The sequence below is a fragment of the Borostomias antarcticus genome (genome assembly GCF_949987555.1).
Source record: "Borostomias antarcticus genome assembly, chromosome: 24".
In the NCBI taxonomy this organism is placed as follows: domain Eukaryota; kingdom Metazoa; phylum Chordata; class Actinopteri; order Stomiiformes; family Stomiidae; genus Borostomias; species Borostomias antarcticus.
In genome coordinates this window covers 8,939,212-8,962,164 of record NC_140257.1, presented here as the reverse complement: position 1 = coordinate 8,962,164, position 22,953 = coordinate 8,939,212, and the positions used below count along the sequence as shown (strand labels likewise).

The window sequence follows — 22,953 nt, the reverse complement described above, 5'->3', positions numbered from 1 at the left end:
ACAGGAGACCCAGATGAAATGCACAGCAGTGAAGCTTGTCGCATGGATAATTGGCCTCTCCCCATGCAGGAGCTGAACTACTCTTAACACCAGCCTCCAAAGGGCTGTCAAGCTCAGCCGTGAGAAATGCAGCGCTTCAGTACATCAGCGTTGACGGGGGTAATAGTTTAGTGTAGTAGGCTGAAGCCTTTTCTTTCAGACGAGTCACAGACACTCACAGTGCCCAGCTGGACGGATGAGTCAGCCATGACGGTCCTGTCCCGAGGCCTTCTTCACAACTGCCACAGCTCCTCACGCTGACGACTTCAGCCGAGATAAACATTCGATGTTTTTTTATTTTATTTCTTTTTTGAACATCATATTTGTCCAATAGGAGGGATTGGCCAGAATGTCTTTGTGAAAGGCCTTGGCTGGACTGAGGGCCTGGGTGGTCCTCTATCCCAGGAGAGGGGCTCTAGACCAGACAAGAACCTTGTAGAGCGGGACAGAGGCTCCGACCCCTGTGACCCCCCCCCCCCCCCCCCCCCCCCAGCCCGCAGCGCTAGGCTCGGTGGACGGACGGGATTCACGGACGGGATCTGGGTGGGATTTTGGACGATTTTGGATGCAATTTATGCACTTACAGAAGTTTTTGTTTCTGGACATATGTACACTTTAGAAGGGGGGGGGGTTAAACCAGCTTGCCGTCTGACAGCACCTGGTCGCCAGGCGATGCCCTGGTGACGTCCGGAGCAACCATTTCGCTGCGTCTCGGGGGGGGGCGGGGTCACGACAGCTGCCAGGGAGGGTTGTAAAACTTGATGGCGTGCGTTTTGGCCCACTTGGCGAACACGGCCTTCTCCGTGATGAAGCGGTGGCCTCCGTAGGGGGCGCTCTCGTGCAGGAGGTACTCGGCGCACTCGTCCCTGCTGCCCGCCTCGTAGTAGTGGTAGGGCACCTTCCTGTAGCCCTCCGTCCTGAACGCACAGAGGAGGGCGAGACGGAGAGAGAGAGAGACACGCAGAGGAGAGTAAGAGAAATGAGACACAGGCAGAGAGAGAGAGAGAGAGAGACAAGTAGAGGAGAGTAAGAGAAATGAGCCACAGGCAGAGAGAGAGAGAGAGAGAGAGAGAGAGAGAGAGAGGAATAAAGTTACCTTCTATCCTTCAGAGAGCACAACAACAACAACATGTTTGTCACCGCCCCCCCCCCCCTCCCCCCTCAGCCAAACAGTAATCACACCCAGCAGAGGCAAAGCATTCTGGACCAGGCGGAAATCTAACTTTTGAGAGATACGGTGCTGCAGTCTGGCAGCGTGCAGAAGCACAAGAGCACAAGAGCCAGCCGGCCGCCTGCGGCGCTTTCTAAGTAGGAGGACATAATGCTATTCAGCGCTCGGGGAGACAGGAATACGGATTTCTGCATAGAAATTCAGCCATTAAATTCCGACTGTGTCATCGGTATTACCTTTCCATAGCGGAGAGTATGGCTAGAGCAGTGGAATGGCTGCTGAATGTAATTTTGACAGTGCGGTTCGCTTCTGCAGTGTGTGTGTGTGTGTGTGTGTGTGAAAGAGAGAGAGAGAGACAGAGAGAGAGAGAGAGAGAGAGAGAGAGAGAGAGGGGGAGAGAGAGGGCCTTACTTGCAGTAGGTGTCGTTGATCATACCGTAGACATGGATCTCTTTGCACATGTCCATTGCCAGGATGAGGGTGAACCAGCCGGTGCTAAGGTAGGATCCTGACTGTATCCTGTACACACACACACACACACACACACACACACACACACACACACACACACACACACACACACACGCACACACACACACACATTTCATAAGACTTTGTTTGCACAGCATAGCAAGGCATTAATTGTGCAAAGGACGTCAATTGCAAAGGTCATATATGCTTGATTTATAATGATTCACTTCATATACTTCAGTCACATGTGCACACACTCACTCACACACACACACACACACACACACACACAAAAATTGCATGGGGGTGATATAACCAGAAATGCAATTTGTAGCGATGACGGGTTGGAGCAGCACAGGAGGGAAACGGCACATTATCAGCTGTACACAGCTTAGCAGCCCTCTGCTGTCTGGGCTGTCAGCACATCACTACTACTCTGCATTATTCATTAGTGAGCTGCCACTCCTGACAGCCCGGCCCAGTAGTGACTTCACACACACGCACGCACGCACGCACACACACACACACACACACACACACACACACACACACACACACACACACACACACACACACACACACACACACACACACACACACACACACACACACACAGAGCCTCGGAAAGCACAAACAGCATCACACAGGGCTGACATCGCCACATTTCCTTGAGCCGAAACACACAGCCTGAAGTGAACCAACATCTATCTTTTATTTCTCTCTCTTTTTTAAATTATTATTAATATTATTATTTTTTTACTGTAAATATAGATGTTCAAGGGATCTGCTGACCTACTGAATCACATGTTCCAAACACGAGATGTTCAGCAGAGGTTGCTTGGGTGTCAGATTCACACGCTCCTTCTCTCAAGGTCAACAACACGTTTACTTTGCATACGATGAATTGGATCGATGGGTCAATGGGTCAAACAGCGGTGTGATGACTGGATGAGGCTGATTCACTGTACTCAGTATCGCTCTCTCTTCTTCCTTCCCTTATGGAAAAGATATAGATACATTTTACTACCACATACAGTACAAGATCCTTAATAAATGTGTATAATATGAAACTCATAATTTGGGAACTTCATGAGTACAATTGTATACTGCCCCTCTGTAGAGATGGTTCCCAAGGAGCAGTGGGAGGACATAAAAGAGACCTCTCCCCCCCCCCCCCCCCCCCCGCCCCCCCTCTCCCCCTCCCTCTCAGAGACATGTATGGTTTATATGTTTGTTTTCTATTTTGAATCAGTTTGCCTGCTTGGTTCTAAACCCCCACCTCTGTAAAGTGCACTGAGACACTTAAGGCACAATCTGATTTGATCTGATTATAATATCTGCAGCTACTTTGGGCACATAAAATCCCTTACCTGCTTTTTCCACCGTAGAAATATAATCAAATGAAGGTATATTGTGTCACTTGCAGAGTTAGAAATGACTGTCCATGCTTTTATATCATCCCGGCTGGTTTACGGTAATTCCGTTTTTACCTGCCTCAGCAAATCGTCTTTAGACCGTCTCCAACTGGTCCAAAATGCTGCTGCTAGGATGTTAACCAGGTCAAGAAAGTCCTGCCATATCACACCCATCCTGGCCTCCCTGCAATGGCTTCCTGTACCTTTCAGGATTCACTTTAAAGTCTTTGTGCTCACTTATAGAACCTTACATCGTCAAGCGCCTGCATAGATATGTGATCTTCTCCACACTTATGTCAGCAGCCGGTCACTGAGGTCCTCTGACCAGGGCCTTCTGGATGCGCCCCGGACCAGGATGAAAACCAAAGCTGACAGAGCCGTTGAATCTGTGGGTCCCAAACTCTGGAATGCGCTCCCACAGTCTCTCCCTCTGTGGACATTTTTAAGGGACAGCTAAAGACAGCTAAAGACCTAATTCGAAAAAGTTGCCTCGTGCACAGTCGTATATGCTCAGTTCATCCACTGCTACTGGAGCAGGAATAACAGTATCAAACAGATGAAAGGATCCAGTGTGACTACGTGGGGTGGTTTTTGCTGCTTTAATAGTAGACAAAATGCGAACAACGCGTTTGGCACAAAGGCTTCGTCAGGTTGGCTTGCAGTCACATACAGGTGTGCCTTTTATAGGCTAGTCAGAAGTGACGTCATAATTTCATAAAATGACGATGACTGCTAAAGACCTGTTCAAGCAGGCTTTTGGATAGCCGTAAATGACTGTTGCTTCTGTTGTTTCTTTTGTATATTATTCCATGTTGTGATTGTGTATTTTGGGACTAATTGATCTATTTTACCTATGTGAAGCACTTTGTGACTCTGTGCTGTGAAAAGTGCTATATAAATAAAGTTTTACTCACTTACTTAAATAGAATGCTCCATGTTTGACAGAATACAATGTGTTTCATTTTGCTAGAGCAGAGAATTATATGACATGCGTTTGAGATAGTGACCAAAGGTCCATGAGCTAGGCTATCTCATGGCTGACAGTTGAACTATTGTCTCCTCCAGCAGTTGAAATAAATAGCCCAAACACGATGAATATTGGGCTACAAATCAGCACAAACTAAAGTCTAGAGACACTTTAAATAAAACAGGCCCTGAAAATCCCCCCTCACTCTCTCTCTTCTCTGGTGTGAACCTGAGAAGACAAGAGAGGCTTGAGAGTGATTGAGCCTGGCACGCTAGCGAGCGTCTACGCTAACGGCACTGGGAAATGAAAGCTGGTTGAGAAATGTTGCCCGGCACACTGGACCGAAGTAAGTAATCCACTAAGTCTGCACGCTGTCCCTGGCAGGCCCAAAGGCTGCGCGCGAGGGAGGAGGGAGCCTCCATAGAGAAATTCTCCTCTACTTGGCTCCAAAAACTCTATAGCGCAACACCTGGCATTCACAGGGAGAAGATACGAACATGAATGGGAGGGAAGTCGTACAGTAGCCTAGTGCTTGAACCGCACTCTTTGCGGTTCAAGCCTGACCTGCGTCAGGCTCCGACTTGAAACGGCACGCGACATCGGTCAAAACTATTCCGTTGTGAGACATGTTACGACCCAGCGAGCCAATTGCCAATCGGGAGGCGAGGAGAATTCATTACGCTTCAGCGGTGGAAGGCTTTGGCGGAGTTTTAATTTAATGTTACGGTAAGATGTGGCCTCATCAAGTCGGGGGGAAATGGCACGGTGATAGATCAATGTTAATAGCTGTTTATACGGCCTCTCCTGCTCGGCGCGGTCCAGTCAGGAGAGCGCCACCGGAACCTTGGGTCTGCAGACCTGGTCATCCATCCTCCATTGGAAGGAGAAAAAAATGTCGACATGGTGAAGAGTTATCAGACTCCTTTCATCAGAGCCGGCCCGGTGTCTCGCTCCGTGGGAGGAAGGGCGCCGGGTCTCACGGCTGGGAGAAATTGCCACTCAGCCGGAGCCTCTGAAGGTATTGTGAGCCTCTGCCTCGGTGTCGGAGGAAACACAATGCCCTTTTAATGATGGCCTCGCCAGCAGATGCAATGCTTTGAAAGCGACGCGTCAGTCTTAGACCAAATGTGAACGACAGCCTCCCCCTCCCACCCCCCTCCCCCCACCCCCACCTCCACCCCCACACACACTCCTTCTCTGAGCTTTGTATCCCACTATAAGCAATGGCTCCGGGCTGACACGAATGGCCGATGCGCTAGTTAATTGATTACGTTATACAAGAAGAAGAGATGCTGCTGCCTCTGTCCATGGGGGCGAAGACAAACATATAATTTTTTCCATATCTCTGAAGCACGAGCCCTTGGGACAAAACAACAAAATTATTTTGTCAGCGGGTGCACACACTTATTCTAATGATGGAGAGGTGCAATTGAGGTGCGTATTGCTTTCTGGACCATTTCTCAAGTTTCCCCTGCGGATGACAAGTGTATTTGTTTATTTGGATCCACATTAGTTATTGCAAAGGTAACCACTACTCTCCCTGGGTCCATAAGGTCATCTGCAATGACCCCCGCAAACCTGCAACGCTGAAAAGGCTACCAAGGTCGGCTGTAGCTCAGGAGGTAGGGTCCACGGTTCGAATCCCGGCTCCTCCTGATGACATGTCGAAGTGTCCTTGGGCAAGACACTGAACCCCAAATTGCTCCTAACGAACAGGCTAGCACCTTGCATGGCCGCTGCCGCCATTGGTGTGTGTATGTGTGTGTGAATGGGTGAATGAGTGGCCTTCATTGTAAAGCGCTTTGGATAAAAGCGCTAGGCTATATAAGTGCCGTCCATTTACCATTTACTTGTGCTGCTTGTGGCTCATGTTGACCATCACTTGACCATGCGCTATTAATAACAGAGTGGATGTCATCCCATACATACAGTAGCCGCCTTGAGTCATAGAGAACTCGCTTCAACCCATCTTTCGTGTGGATTTTGCCAGGTCAGCAGAAAAACTACTCTCCAATGGTTTTTCCATTTCTACTGTCTCTCTCTCTCTCTCTCTTTCTCTCTCCTTCTGTTGACTCTTGATCTATCTCTCCCCCGTCCACTGCTTCTCTCATCTGGCCCACTTCATCTCTCTCTCCCTCTCTCTCTCTCTCTCTCTCTCTCTCTCTCTCTCTCTCACACACCTCCCTGCCCCTCCTTTCTCATTGTTCGCTGTTTCTCACCCCCTACCCATGCGCTTCCACTTCCCCTCTCTCTCTCTCTCTCTGTCTCTCTCCCTCCCTCAGGTTAATGGTCTCGTTGTCCTCCTGAAGCATGTTGACACGGTCCAGAGGACGAGGAGGAGAGGAGAGGGTCGTAGAGAGAGAGAGAGAGAGACGGAGGCCCAGCAGGTCCAGCTGCTCCGACGTTCCGTGCTCTACGGTCAAGCGCCGGCAGAACCCGCCGGTCTTTCAATGTCCCACAATGCACCATTCTCAGACTGTGACTAGGGGAGGGGGGCCATATTTAGCAGGGGCTCTTCGTGAAGCGCCGACAGGGGAGGTGGGTATTTGCAGCACAGCAGAGCCTAGCAACTGTGTGGTTTACGTGTGGACCTGGAGTCTGTTCTTGTTATCGATGCCATGCGCTGCTCTGCGCTGAGACACATTTCTGCACAGTTTCACACACAGCACTGTTCATTTGCTCGGAACGAGGATTAGGCGGTTCGTGACTAGCGAGGATGAGCTCATTCTGCAGGGGAGACACAGCCGATGCCTCTGTTCTAACCCCATGCATTCTTTGAATGTTTGTGTCGAACCAACAGGGCCTGTCTGTTCTTGGCGAGAGAACTGCGTCCCTCGCGCTCGGTCACGTCTCTGCTTCGTCCCCCCTCATCCCCCCCCGGAGGACGTCCATCAGCAGACGGGATCCAGCACAAGCTGAGCCTCGCGCCGCACTCCCGATGTTGAACGAGATCCAAGCGCGTGTTCCCACCTGGTATTTACAAAAAGAACATCCAAAATGCCGAAGCAGATGGCGCCAAAAACGGGAGAGCCAGAAAAACAGTTTCCCTTCATCCCCCTGCTGTACGGCTTGTATCTGTGTGGCACTTCATCCTGGCGAGAGTAACGCCATGCGTCAAATTCACTGTGAGGGGTCCAGGGCGTCTATACTGATCCCTATCTAGCTGGCTCAGAGGACTTAAATCATTCTCTCTGGGGAGAGTGGAGCCTACATCTAACACTCCTATGGCCGCCACCAACAGAGACGTTTTTTTGCTCGATCATCACGTAGCGGCATGCTGGTGGAGCGAGCTTTGGACTCAGAGGAACCAGCTTCTGAAGTAGGGAGGGGATCTAGGTATCTAACTATCCAGTCCGGTTTAGGGGGGGAATGGAAAACAATGGCCACTGGTATTAAAGAGTACTTCAACCCAAGATAGTATTCCGGTTTCACTGCGAAAGAATAAAAACAAAAAGACAATCTCTTCTGCAGCTTTGCTCCTCTGCAGAAGGGAACTATTAAGCAAAGGATAAAAACGATGTGTCTTATTGGTCTCCGCAGTAACACCCATTCATTCATTTAATTGAGTTCATCATCGGTCAGCTATATCAATCTTCCAACATTATCATTCTGCTTTGTTTACACTATAATGATTTTTAATGATTTTTAATCAGACAGATAATAAAAATCCAAATAACTATTCTGAATAATAGTAGTTCAAAGCTGAAATAACAGCGTCAGCATGTTAATGTGATTTTCTATATTCCTACCATCTCTCTGTTGTCTCTCTCTCGACATGTGTGGGCCACGCTGTGGTCCACTTATAAACAGCTAATAGATGTCAACAACAGTGTGGGCTGCCTCCAGGCCCATGGTTGGTTGGTTGATGACTAAACAGGGTATCTGGATGTTAACAGCTCACCGTGTTCATAAAGTACACTTTTTACCTTTTATACTGTAGTGCTAAAAGCATCTATTATGCTGTAGAGGCACACAATTAGCCAATTCAAATGTTTTCTCACGAAATGAACATTAACGTGTTGTGTTCATTTTCCTACCAGTGTGTAAAGCTGCAGTTCAATGGAAAATAACAAATAGACAATGTGACATGAGCTCACAGGGGCCAACTCAATATTCCAGTGGAATGACTTCCCAGAGGTCCCTGGAATATTAAACCTCCATTACAAAAGCACAGACGGATAGAATTCTCCGGGGATGGGGAGAATAAAGACAAAGACCTTACATCCAGAATTACGCCTGGTACTACTATTGACTTAAAAGCTGAATAATCGATGAATCCCAGTTGGAGTGTTGAATAATTTAAGCAAAATCCTTTCCTCTGGCTTTGCTGAGAGATGAACTCCAGGGAGTAATCTCTGATAGAATGACAATGCCCATAAACCAAAGACATCACTCTTGATTATACTCAAGCCTCACTAGGTCTCTTCTTAAAGCAGCGAGATTCATGTCAGTCGAGAGCAAAACTAATCTGGGCGAAACAGTAATGGGCCAGAAAGTGTCCCTCTGGGGACGGAGGACCCAACTACCTGGGTTAGTACGCTTTTGCATTTGCAAATTGCAACCAAACTTTGCTCAACCTTGACAGGTGTAGACACTGCGCCACTCAAAATGCTAAAGATGCAACTGTGACGTAACGCAACTGTGAAGCATGGACACTACTCGGCCCGTTTGAAAACACTGAGGCTGTGTTGAAAGCTGTCCAGGAAAGAAAACATTCAATTTCACACAGGAGTCAGGTGCAGCGAAGACATCAGAAGCCTCTCATTTAGATTACTATGATTGGTATTTCAATGCATGTAAAATCACACCGAACACAAAGCAATGTAACCCACTTCTGATTCTAAAACAGCTGAGGTATGTTGAGCAAATTCATTATTTCCTTGTTGCTGGTGAACTAGAACTCTGAATGTGGCACACAATGCCATTCATGGATTGTGAGATGGCGGCTTGACAATTTTACAAGCAGATTTTAATTTGGCTGCCAAAATCAATACCGATTCCTATTTAACGTAGCTTTCTTCAACTGACAGCAGCGCATACATCTCTGACAGAGTGCATTATAAACAAGGGGGTTACGCTGTATTGGAATAATGACACTCTCTTCACATCTACCAACACAGACATGAGATCTGTCTGTGTCCTGTTTGGCCAAATACACTTCAATCTTACTGAGGATGATCGGCTATCAAATTATATTTCCATACTTGTAATGCATGTAGAATGATGTCCGACTAGTATGAATGTCTGTCAGTACAGGTTAAAAGACCTCGTTAAATGCAGAAGTTATTTAGTTCGACACATTATATTACAGATACAAGTCCGTGTGTGAGTTAGAATGTTGCTCAGAGGGTCAGGTTAGTCTGACCCAAAGGGAGGCTTAAAATTCAGCACTTGCTGCTTTTTAAATGTCAAACACCGACTTGGTGGGAGAGAGAGAGAGAGAGAGAGAGAGAGAGAGAGAGAGAAAGAGAGAGAGAGAGAGAGGAGAGAGAGAAGGAGAGCAAGAGTAAGCATATGCCATACCCCTGTTAAACATATGCCCTGAAGTTTAGTTTTTATGTGATTTTTTATTTTCTCTTCATTGAAAATACTTAGCATGTTTTGAAACATGATTGTTCACACTGTATCTGGGCTATATAGTCAACCTGGGATAAAAATACCAGTGTGTGTATTTAGTCTGCTTTTGAAGCCAGACAGGCAGTTGATCTTGTTAGGGATAATCACATTTTGGGTCGTTACATGACCAGAGATGCAGGTGTGGGGTGTGCGTTTAAACACCGCGGCCAGCCGACCTGATGCAATTGGACACGGTGAAGCAGAGCGTAAAATGCATTTACTAGCTCTGCAGCTCCGGGCGAGCCTCCACCACGTCTACCTGGGCTCGCTCTCAGCTGTTACGCCTTCACTGTGACCCCTACAGGAGTGGATCTGCTCCCCCCCCCCCAACTGCAGGAGGGTCACGCTCACACAGCTACGGGGAGGAGGGGGGGGGGGGGGCAAGCCGCCGTAGAGGGCAAAAGGTTCTCTAGAACATCACGGCGTGGCTGCCTGTTAATAGGAGCTCCAGCACCATACTGTAATAGTCTCATTATATTTGTTGGTGCCATAACGCTAATGGACTTGAATGAAGACGCGCCTCTTGTCGTTGCCCACTGACGGCCCCCTCTCTCTGCTCCCTCTCAGTGGGCCCCTCAGTTCTTTCTCAGATGGGGTCATTGTAAGAACGCAGAGAATGGAATGAGGGCTAAGATGCGTTTTTAATGTCTCCTTAGAGAGAGGGAAAGGTGATGAGTTTTTCGCCCTTTGGTTTGTCTCCTTTGTTAGTTTTCTGAATGCTCAGATGTATTTTCACACTCCCATTAGGCTCCATCTCCATCGAAACGGTGGCGCCATGGCTACGGCTGAAACGTCCAAGAAACCTGTTTTTGCATCTAGACCTGAGTGTGCGGTTTCTGCTTACTTTATGTGTATTTTCTTCTCTTTGCTAACAACTTCCTTTAATAGCGTCATTAAATCAGATAATAACACGTTATGGAAAACACAGCAAGATGAAAATATTCTCATGCGATGTGCTGCAGTTTTGATTAAAAGCCCTCTTTGTATTGCTCATATACCACATCTATGTATAGCCTATATTAGATACAATGTGTTCTTTCTCCATTTTCTTCATGTTGTGAGAAACACAATCTCTCTGTTCCCTCTGCTGGCGTGGCATGATAAGCATGAAATTACAGTTATGTGGGATTCTCTTGTGAGGGCACGTTTTTTTTTTTTTTTCCAATGTACCCTCAATCATCCAAGCCAGCACCAGGCTACAGAGATTCAATCAGCTGTATTGTCAACACACATAACACACAAACACAACGCGAAAAATAATAACACCAACAAGACATAAACATATACAAGACATATACAGATAGAATGCCCCGGCTATCCTGTACTGTATGTACAGTATTCTGAAAACAGAAGACCCCGCATTCTAGAACCTGATCTGTCTTATGAGCAAATAAGTGAACCTTTTTAAGTGACGGAAATGTGATCAAGCCAGAGTTCAGTCAGTGCATAGAACATTTTGTGACACAAAAGTCCTCTATTATCTTAAACCATTAGCGGGTTGGGGATTTCTGACAGGGATATACACTCATAAACCAGACGCTTAGGTTATTATGGTGCACAATCGCATTTGTTGCTTTGAACATAGATTAAAAACACTCCATCAAAACCCCCTTTTCTTTGGATAAAGCATTGTGTGTCTACAGAAAGAGTGAGTGATTTATTTTGACAGATTACTGTTGATGCATGTATTTAAGTAGTTTCTGTCACTCTGTTTTGGGAAAACATGGAGGCTTGACATGTTGAATAATACACTGGAAATGTTCTGGAAAACAGGCAGTAAAAAACACGTGCAAGGTTTCATAAATACGCACGCACGCGCGCACACGTGTGTATTTAGTCTGCTTAGTCTGCACACACACACAAACACACAAATAAAGAGATGAGTGAGTGAGCACAGACCCAGGCCGTGGAAGCCCAGGTGGTAGTGTTGTAAAGTGACAGAGTGATTCACATGTTCTGTCCCAGCCTGCGTGAGGCACCGTGATGAACCGACCGGTGGAGATCTGGTGGGACAGGTGAGCCCCAGCAGGTGTGACCGCAGGTCTGATAACAGCAGGGGTCCAGCCTGCTCCCGGCTCCAGACACGGTTTGCTATTGTGGGGCTAGAGTACCGAATGGCGCGTTAAAGTAGCAGTCAGGGACGTTTAGGGAATAGTGAAGAGCGAGTGGGCGGCGCGTCATACAGTAAGAACACCATTTCTTCCTTTCCCTTAACAGTCAAGCTCAAGAAATGGCGGCCCTCAGGGACGTGCACAAATAGACGAGGTGGTGCTAGAGCACCTGCCCTTTGCCCTCTGGACAAGGCAAGTGCCCTTTTGAAAGATACTTTTTATTTTTTTATTTTTTACAGTGTAGGCCTACTGTATGTGGCCCATGGTGACATCGATCAATTCTCGATTAAAAGCGTGTAATAATAATGCCCCAAAATGCGTTGTAATTTTTCCAGACCCCCCCCACACACACACGCACGTGCCCGCGGCACAGCCGTGCCCCTCCCCTCCCTCTCTTCCTTTGTCAACGGTAAACACGAAAAGCGGACACAAACGGAGGCGCGCTGCAGCAGCACTACACACAGCACATCTCCTCCCTGCCCTTTCCTCATCCAGAGTGCCCGAGTGATGACAGCTAACCAGCCAGGTAACACATAAACCAAACAAGTGTATTGTTTGCCCCCTAAGCCTCAGTTGCCAAACTATAACTTGCATTTATTTGTCTCTGTTGTGAAGTAAGTCTGATACAGCGCCAAACAGCTGAGCCTAAATTAGCCGACTGCCCACCTGCGTAACAAGCTAGCTAGTCATAATCAATTAATGGACTTAACGTAATGATGACCACCACACAACCAATGTCGGTAGAATTTGTTGTTGGTACAGCATGTGAAGCTTAAGCTATCAGTATACTTAAGCTGAATATTTAGTATTATGTAGTAACCTTAGGGCTGGCAAGACACACGCGTTTCAGCCTCTTCTCACGCTCACACTTCACAATTCTCACGCGGAGAAATGAGCAACCCCTACATTCTACAGGCCCGTAGCCAGGGGTGGATCGAACGAATCGAACAGGGCAAAAGCACACCCCCCCCCCCCCCCCCAACAACTCACGCGACAATACAAAATCTCTGTGAGCCCCCCCCAACAACTCGCGCAACAAGCAAAATACTTAAATTATCTGTCAGCAACCCCCCGTCAACATCTCGCCGCGCAAGATGCCCTCATTTTTCACTGAGCACCTGCCCCCCAAAATGTCTGTGCACGCCACTGGCGGTCCTTCTTGTAGCCAGCCAGCCAACCAACCAACCAGCCAGCCAACCAACCAACCAACCAACCAGCCAACCAACCAACCAACCAACCAATCAACCAACCAGCCAGCCAGCCAGTCAACCAACCAACCAGCCAACCAACCAGCCAACCAACCAACCAGCCAACCAACCAACCAACCAGCCAACCAGCCAACCAACCAACCAACCAGCCAACCAACCAACCAACCAACCAATCAACCAACCAGCCAGCCAGTCAACCAACCAACCAACCAGCCAGCCAAGCCGTTTGAATCTGAATTTGAAATTCTTCTTAGGGGACAGGCTGGGGCCCAAGTGGTGGGAAAATGACTCAGGGATCCTGAACTGTGGTATTATTTTTTCCTCCAATCAGACTATTTCTGGTTCTGATGCTATCATTCCTCTTGAATATGGTAATCCTCTGTAGATGGTGTCTGCAAAATGATTGAGACAGATAGCGGCAGACTGGTTCTCTCATCTCTAATTATGTCAAAGCTGTTAACACACACACACACACACATACACACACACACACACACACACACACACACACAGACACACACATACACACACATACAGACACACACGCACACACACACACACACACACACACACACACACACACACACACACACATCTGGGAAAACTTCTCTCTGTGTTCTTGATCAAGCTGGGTATTCACACCTATCAGCAGCGAGACCACATGAGACATCACAAGCATCCCCGAGTTTGCTAGCTTCGCACAAAGCCTCCGTGTTCCGTCGACGGCCGTTCCGTGCATAAGAACACCACGGTGGAACCGAAGCCCGGTGCTGCACACCGGAATCCTCTCCAGAAGCCAGGGCCGCTCTTAATTACATGTGGGAATATCCGAGGCGCAGAGCACCGTGATGGTGAACGCCAGCGTTAGTCTGATACAGCCTGGCTCACTCTAAACAATGGACGGTCTGGTATGGGGTTCTCACTGTTGTAAACCTCCCCCTGGGCCCCTCCCCCTGGACCCCTCCCCCTGGGCTCCTCCCCCTGGGCCCACAGACGAGGATTATCTTCCAGTACTAAACGATTAGCCCTGGGCAGGCGGGATGCGTCTCTGGGCTGCTCGCTCTGTTTCTCCCTGTTTGGGTTGTGAAGATCTCACGCTAAGCGACACACCGACGTTTGTGACTCATCCATAATGACATAATGATCAACTAAAAACTATTATCCGGCTTTTCATGTGCAATCATAGTGTGAGCCAAGATACTGTCACTGGAGTTCTGAATTAAGCTACAAAGACTGCCAGTAGCATCTAACTTCATTAACCTGATTTCCCTGACGCTGGTGTTTGGCTGATTCTATCTAGATGAGTACGTCTAAAGGGTCTCATCAAAAACACTTGTTCAAAATGGCCTCCGGTACCACGCGAGAGTCCGCAGGGGCTGTTAAGTAAATTACTTCCAGAGGGAAGAAAGGGTCAGTGAAGGCGTGTGTGCACTGGAGCAAAGAAACGCAATATCAATAAGGTGAGCCAGGTCGATGCACACTAACTGGCTGTCCACTCTACAGACAGCTGCTCTGCCTAGGAGCGAACATCTGTATGGGGGCATAACGGAACACAAGCGATTAATTCGGCACACCTCGCCGGCGCTCACTCATCAGGACGATTATCGACCTATCGAGTCGAGTCCTCACTAAGACTAAGAAAGTGGATCACATCACTCCAGTTCTGAGGACTGGCGTCCTGTCTGTCAAAGAATTTACTTTAAAATGCCGCTGTTGGTTTATAAAGCACTGAATGGTTTAGGGCCAAAATATATTTCTGATCTGCTGCTACGTTATGAACCATCCAGACCCCTCAGGTCATCTGGCACAGGCCTGCTTTCTGTCCCCAGAGTTAAAACAAAACATGGAGAAGCAGTGTTCAGTTTTTATACTCCACATATCTGGAACAAACTTCCAGAAAACTGCAGGTCTGCTGCAACTCTCAGTTCTTTTAAATCAAGACCGAAGACTTTTCTTTTCACCGCTGCTTTTTTATTAAATCAAATAATTATTCATTCATACACTGCACTATAACTTTTATTCCTGTGTTTTGTTTTTCCTGTACTTTGTTTTAAATGTCAATTTTTTGCATTTCGTTTTATATGACCTTTTATGTGTTTCTTGCACTTTGTCTATGCTTTTAATGTCTCATGTAAGTAAAGCACTTTGAATTGCCTTGCTGCTGAAATGTGCTACACAAATAAACTTGCCTTGCCTATCCGAGACGCCAGGCCGTACCAGCCCTACCGCCGGACGCGGCGTTAAGAACGCGGTGTTTCGCTCACCTGTCTTTCCCGGTCTCCTTCTTGAAGACCGTGTCGCAGTAGTTCATGCGGTCCTCCGTGGTGACGTAGATGCGCGCGCGGGGGTAGTCGTCGGCCGCCTGGCGCAGCATGTTGTAAACCACGCCCTTGCCGTCCGTGCGCATGTTCCTCAGCGGGCCCCACACCACGTACAGCGTGTCGTTGTCCTGCCCGAAGAAGTGCTGCGGCCTCTGGAGGAGCAGCGGCACGCTGGTGTGGGACACCACCCTCAGGGTGGTCCGGCGGCCCACGTCGCGCTCGAAGCCGCGCGTCGGCGCGTTGTTCATCCGCCAGATGCACGATGAGCGGTCGATCTGGGGGCCGGCCGCCTGGTCCAGCATCTGGCCCGAGCTGGACACGACGCTGCACACGTCACAGTGGAGCTTCAGGGGCTGGGGGGGGGGAGGGGGGGGAGAGGGGGGGAGGAGGAGGAGGGGAGCAGAGGGAGTGCACGCCGTTATTTATCGCCTCTACACCGTCGTTACACTGGCATTGTGTTCATCACCCCGACATCCATGTTGCGAGGCATCGTATATTTGATCGTGTATCGTGAAATGGGGCCACTCTGAGTTCACCAGGTGGTCCGAATTTGTGGTAAACCTCCACTAATTGCTTTACACTAAGCACTGCGCAACAAAAAGACTTGGTCTTGAAGAGCGCAGTGTGCTGTGACCACAAAATGGGAGATTTATTTAATTGAAGTTAATACGCTTGCCGTGTCTTTATAAGATTAAACATACTTAAGAAAATTAATTGAAGTGAAGAAGAGAAATGGAGAGGAGGGTTGCTGTCATCTAGACAGCTAAGCAAGACATGTTATCACAATGCATGCACTCCGGATGATCGATGGCATTTGTGCATTACGGTAAGTGCATTCTGCGTCATGACGTTGACCATATCCACAGCCATGACTCACACACACATCTGCTGTTGTGACACAGGGAGCCCGAGCTGACGCAAGGTTCCTTTCTGGGGGGCATAACTTCCCGGGAGCCAGGGTATTATACGGCCCCCTTTCAAGGCTGGATATGAGGCCTTTGTGACTGGGCTCTATCCTTCATTGACTTGATGGCGGAAACTGGAGACGCCCATCACTTTGGGCCTTGAGCTGTCAGCGGTGCCCCCATTAGCGGCCAGCTAGTCTCCTCAGCCCCCTCTCATAACTCCATCTCGCACGCCTCTCGGCACATATAGATTATCCTGGTGGGCCGGCGCTCCGCGGCCACCCCCGGCTGAGTGAGAGCGCGCAGCGTTGACCCCCTCCCTCCCAGGAACCAGAGAGGCTCCGTCTCCCCCGGCGTTCTAGCGCTCATTTTGATGTAAATTGATCGGACGCATTTGGATATAAATTAATCTGGGAGATATACGGGCGCGTTCAGGAGCGGGCAGGTCCCATGGATCAAACGCCCCATCGGAAGGCTGTGCAGTCGTATGAATCCCATCAATTTCGCTCTCGCTAATAACCGAGAATGTCTGCTCCCTTTAAAAGCAATGCGTTAAAAAAAGAAAGAAAGTAGGTTATGAAGCCGAGCTTAACGCCGGGGATAGGCATCCGTTATCCGTGCCGTTTGGGGGGTACTCTTAACCTTGACTGTCTTTAGAAGTCCTGAAACATGCCTCTTTAACGAGAGATGGTTAGTGTATTAATGTGGCCTTCCGCTGCCAAGGTTCCCTTGGGCCACTGGTGACTTAGTAGGTTGTTCATACTGTATATGTAGAATTCACCCACAAAATCCTTTAAAGGGGAACGCCACTGTCATAGCAAGTTTAGCTCAAATGTCGCTTTGTCCTCAATGAAACGGATCCGTACACACCAACGTTTAACCGATCCGTGCAGTAGTGAGCTAGCTCCTTTTTCCTCTGTGCGCGCACCCCCATTATAATGGAGGTCTATGGGCCTCTGCTAAAAACTATGATAAACATGCATTTTCAAGGCAGCAAGCGCCAGGAAGCCCCTTACCGGTCTCAGTAGAATGTCGTCTTGTGAAATGAATCGCCATCCCCATGTGTTGACGTGTTAGGCATGGCTAGGAGGATGTAAACAATTGTCTAGCTTTACCGCGGCGGAAGTATACAGTGCGAAAGGTATGGTGTAGTGCAGGGGTCTCAAACTCAAATTGGCTTGGGGCCACTGCTGGTATCGTCCACTCATAGGAGGGCCACTTCAATGTCAACTTCAACTATTCAACTACTTGGAAAATTTAATTTTTCATTTCCATAACTAGACTCACAACTCAGTCTCTAAATGCTGCAAGACTATTCCATAACTAACATTTTCATCATACAAATTCAAACCGGTTTCCATTCATTTTAATATATTTTAACAGTTAGTGCTGCAAATCTTTTTTCCATACTTTTATTTTATCTTGAATAGCCTACATTTGTACTTTATTCTGTTTTAGCTGCAAGATGCATCACTACTGTAAGCCTGCCCTGGATCTGTAGCTATTGGCATTTATTAAAGTTCAAGTTTGTTTCCATTTCTTACCAGACACTTGAATACATTTGTAGGCTACTACTCTCTCTTGCTAGACACTCTATCTTGAAAGACTGAGACGTTAGCTCTCAGCTGTGTGGCTCGTTTTTTCCTCTCTCCCTATGACACTGTTCTCCATGTTTAGTAATGAATAGCTCTTGACATTATATTCCTTTAGAACAGCGACTTTGTTCTTGCATATCAGGCAGGTAGCATTTCCATTGAACTCCACCAAAAATACTGCAATGTCCATATTTCTTGAAACATGTCTGTGTTCCTAACGTTAGTTAACCATGAAAACAGCCTCTCGGTGTCTAGCTGCATTCCGTTCATTATTCAAAGTCGTGTGCGGATTGATTGCACCTGTGGCTGTATGCAGCATTCACGTCGCGCGCTGCGCACAATAATAGAATTTCACTCACACCCTGCGCTTCCTGCCTTGAAAATGCATGTTTAGCATATTTTTTAGCAGAGGCCCATAGACCTCCATTATAAAGGGAAGGCACACAGAGGAAAAAGGAGCTAGCTTACTACTGCACAGAGATTGGTTAAATGTTGGTGTGTACAGATCGGTTTCATTGAGGACAAAGCGACATTTGAGCTAAACTTGCTATGACAGCAGAGTTCCCCTTTAACATCCCTCATCCTAGCTTTGAAAAAGGTGCCGTGCACTGATCAATTCTAAGTGCTTTAGGGTTGGAGATGTCAGATACAGTATCCTGTATTAGAACTGAAATGCAATTTAAACTTACTTTTCAAATGCCACAAATGCCAGGCGCTTTATTTTTCAATGTTTTCTTAATACCATAAGGGCAATGTAAACAGTCTAGAGAGTTTCTCATTAAAATTGCCACCAAAGCAATTTCTAGCTGGTATGGTATTTGGAAAAGTCTGCGAATAAAAATGATAACATTTCTAATGAAGTGTGGAGTGGGAAGTGAAATCGCTGAAAGAAGGAGGCAGAGAATTCACAGCCCTGGTCTGATGAAACACCATACAGGTTCAAGAACGGCTCCTAACACGCTGTGTGGCAAACCCAACCATATGTGGGTGATGCAAGATCACCTCACTGTCCATAACAGCCCCTAGCTGTCTGGTAAAGGTGTTAATACATGCTTAATGACTGTTGACAGCTAACGCAGCACAACGCCGCACGTGGACATAATCACTTATGACACCTGACACAAGGGCATCACTCTTGACTGAAAGCCTATGGCATTCCACGTCTTCCATGAATGATTTACAGGAGTTGCCATTCTGTACTGTTGTCGTCCTCGGTGAGAAACCCAGTGGTAGAGGGAGACAGAGGATCCTGCTGCACCTGCAGTTCCCGACAGTCTTTCATATGATTTACATAAACATCCACAGGGACCGGCAGCAAAGTGATTTAGGCAGGCTTGCCCGGGCGCGTCCCGGCCCAGAAGAGGGTGCAGATATGGGGATCGCTGTAACGTATGATTGCCTCTGGGCCGGCGTTGCACTCAACCCTCCAGAGGCGGGGGGCCGATGCTTCACATCAATCTACCAATACAGGCCCAGTGAAAATAAGACATCCTCTATTCATCACAGAGGCCAACCAATAAGCCCCTCTGGATAGGCTGCCACCCAACTAGGGACAACACACTATGAGCAATGTTCAATCTACCGCTCTGTTCTGTGGCGCGTGTGCCTATGGGCAACTGCAACATAGGCTTATATGGTTTCTTCCATGTGAACAATTTGCTTTCAACATCTACGAGCTCAAGGCAAATTCCCACTCCTATCGAAAACAAGAAACGTGCAATTTGGTTTAACATTTTCATGTTCAGGGAATTGAACCGTTTTCTTTGATATTGAAATTTCCATATATTGTGCAGGGAATATACAGAACAGAGCTGTTTGATGTAAAGAACAGGATCACGAACTTAGTTGTTTGAAATTACAAAGGTTACACAACAGATACATTTAACAGTGCTATGTCTAATCCATCACAGAAAACGAATATAATGAATAAAGAAAATATATTTGTGTTTGTGTGTGTGTGTGTGTGTGTGTGTGTGTGTGTGTGTGTGTGTGTGTGTGTGTGTGTGCGTGTGTGTGCCTGTGTGTGTGTGTGTGTGCATGGTGTGTGTGTGTGTGTGTGTGTGCATGGTGTGTGTGTGTGTGTATGGTGTGTTCATGGTGTGTGTGTGTGTGTGTGTGTGTGTGTGTGTGTGTGCGTGTGTGTTTCTCTCACCTCCTGCTTGGGGATGCTGACGTAGCCCAGGTGGGGGCTGAAGGTCTTGTGTGGCGGTCTGGAGAACATCCAGCGGCTCTGGCCGAAGACCGGCTGCAGCAGGAAGTAGGGCTTCTCAGAGTAGCTCACCACGACCACGAAGAGAGACACCACCGCTATCAGACTGGTGGCGATGACCGACTTCTTCTGAGGACAGAGAGGGAGAGGACCGGGCTCAAATCAGCACAGTGCATACTCCATAAAAGTCAGGAGTTCTTCAACTTCTCATCTTAACGTTGAACATTTTCAAAATGCTCAAATTAATCAGGAAGGCCATACACCGAAAAAGAGCTTAAAAAAATAAATAAAATAAAGTAAAATCCCTTCCCAGCAACTCAAACCTTATTGATCTCTATCATATTTGCAATTCTCTGTACTTCTAATCTGATTGAGCCTACATTAGCATAGGCCTAGTTCAAAAAGAGCAAAACCAGCTCACGTAGCACAACCTGAAAGTTCTCATAATTTTCTTTATGGGCAACAGGATTAGGAGTCGGCCTTGGCCACCGCGAGCAAATACAATACTGTCGTCGTTTTTTCCATTTCAGCGTTTCAGCCAATAAAGTCACATAGAGCACTATTGTTTCATCCGCCACTAAACACCGAAATGATGGAGGTGGGAGAAGAATTGACGAGTGTGCAGAAAGAGTAGTGAGGGATGAATAATGGATGAGCGCTAGAGGACGCACAAAGGTCTCCACCAGGAGATGCTATTGGCCGGATAGAAAAAGAGATCAATGCACAGAAACGATGAGAGAGAGAGAGAGAGAGGGAGAGAGAGAGAGAGAGGGAGAAGGTGGAGGGGTATAATCGGTCTGCTGAGAGATAACTTTTGCATGATACCGCATCTCAAACCCAGGGTGGTGAAAAACATTTAATCCACACAGACCAGGTAAAGCCTTATACTTTGGTCAGCAACATCAATGCAATGGTAGAAGTTACACCACTCAACACGGTTACGTGTTGAAATGCCCTGGTTTTTAAAGTTGCCATTTTTCAGAGTCTTTGAAGTTTTCTGATGGCAAGATTCAGTGGGTGGAGGAATGGTGGGGTGTCTCTCAGCAGCACTGCTCGACCCACCCGCTCTGATCTCCCTCTTCAAACGCCCGGGGGGGGTTGAGGCGCGCCCTCCCACTGGGTGGAACATCAAACATGGACGGTTGATGAAAAAAGGAAGATTTACTGAACCGACTCACATTTTAACAATTGTTTCAACAAATGTTACATCACCCTATTTCATGGCTCCATTACAAACAATCGTTGATAAGGATGGGATTCTACTTTGATCTCAGGCCGAATGGTGCCAAGAGGGTTACACTTTTTCACTGTTTTTGAGATATTTTGGTTTTGATATATATCTGGCAAAATAATATATTCAGGAATGTGTGAATAAATCAGATTTTTAAGGTTTAGCGCACAATACACAAACACCCCCTCCACATTTTAGAGTTCTGCCACTCACACTTGCCTTTCATTATTCCGCCTGAACAAGCTCCCATTGCGATTAGGGTCTGAAAAAACTCTCATCCAGAGTGATTTCCTGGTTGGAATTCCAACCAGAGACTGTTTTGTGGACTTCAGGAGAGGAGGAAAAAGCCACCCCCATCATCATCAACAGGGAGGAAAGGAGAGCCACTTCAAACTCCTAGGGATGCAGATCTCTGATGAGCTGACCTGGACACACAACACAGTGGCCATCCTAAAGAAGGCACAACACCTCTACTTTCTGAGGCGTCTGCGGAGTTGGGGCATGAGCACACAAGCACTTGACCTTCTACCACAGCGTCATTGATAGTATCCTGACTGGAGGCTTCACAGCCTGGTACGGCAACACCACCGCCCACGACAGGCCTGCCGTCCAGAGGTGGTGAAGACAGCAGAAGATCATGGGTGTGGAGCTCCCAGCCATCGAGGATCTCTACAACCAATGCTGCTGCAGGACGGCCATCTCCATCACAAAAGACACCAACCCTCCCAGCTACCACCTGTTCACACAATCTCACCAGAGAGACGGAAGATGGCTGAGTATCAGGACTGCGGACGAGAGGTTCCACAACCGCTTCTTTCAGGAAACCCTAATCGCATTTTTGAACGTTTGAAAGTTTCAAAGATCAAAGATACAGGGGCTGGAGCCAGGCTGTTTCACACTGGGATCCAATGATGCTGTGACAGTTTATGGTTCCAAGCTTTGATGAACGCACACAGCAGATTTCCGCAGAGAATTCACTCCGTAGCCTATTCTGCAGCGTCACATCCATCTCCTCCGGTGACAACAAGAAAAACCAACGGAAAACCTCCTTTCTTCCTTCAGCCTCAACCGGGCCACAAATCAGTGGGAAACGTCGGGGAGTCCGGGGTGATTGGAGGGCAGGGAGGGGGCGGGGCAGGAGATTAACTTCCCCTGGCTGAACGGGCGACATATGACTCCTCTCCTCTTCTTCTCATCGGTCAGAGTAATCACCGGCGTTTTCCGGATGGTTCTGCAGTTTTGGAGCTTTCAGACTGAGAGGGGCGAGCGGTGAAAGGGTGGACAACAACACCGCCGGACGCGCTCAGACGACGGCGGCAGCAGCCGCGGAATCAGGAAGGACCTCATTCAGCTCGAGGCTTAGATATTATAACATTCACAGAGCTCGCTTCAATATAGAATATGAGTTTGACTACGGCGTGTGACCGTGCATAATTCAAAGGATCGATTTGTAACGAAAGTCCAGACACAACATACACTGTCTGGCACTTCAATGGAGGTAATTCAGACGGAGCTCGAAAATGACCTTTCAAAGGTCAAGAGGGAAAGGATACCAGACACCTTTTACATGTTTGGGCTAGGTTTTTTTTTTAATAGGAAGGCTAAAAAACATCTTATGCCGAAAAAGTATTCTGTTTTACAAAACAAACCCCCACTGGTGATGACATTAAGATCTCTGGCACCTTTTCACTGAG

The 22,953-nt window shown here is 47.6% G+C and overlaps 1 protein-coding gene across 1 annotated transcript in view; it reads right to left on the bottom strand.

Moving 5' to 3' along the window:
- Nucleotides 1-766: 766 nt before the first annotated feature.
- st6galnac3 (ST6 (alpha-N-acetyl-neuraminyl-2,3-beta-galactosyl-1,3)-N-acetylgalactosaminide alpha-2,6-sialyltransferase 3) overlaps nucleotides 767-22,953 on the bottom strand; it is a gene marked incomplete at its 3' end in the record, with an annotated part of 39,317 nt that continues 17,130 nt past the window's right edge. Inside the window, exons 2-5 of the mRNA XM_084457957.1 lie at nucleotides 19,972-20,157; nucleotides 15,263-15,672; nucleotides 1,622-1,729; nucleotides 767-956 (exon numbers count right to left, since the gene is read on the bottom strand). Coding sequence (XP_084314083.1) covers nucleotides 767-956; nucleotides 1,622-1,729; nucleotides 15,263-15,672; nucleotides 19,972-20,157 — 894 coding nt within the window. The remainder of the gene's footprint in view (nucleotides 957-1,621; nucleotides 1,730-15,262; nucleotides 15,673-19,971; nucleotides 20,158-22,953) is intronic.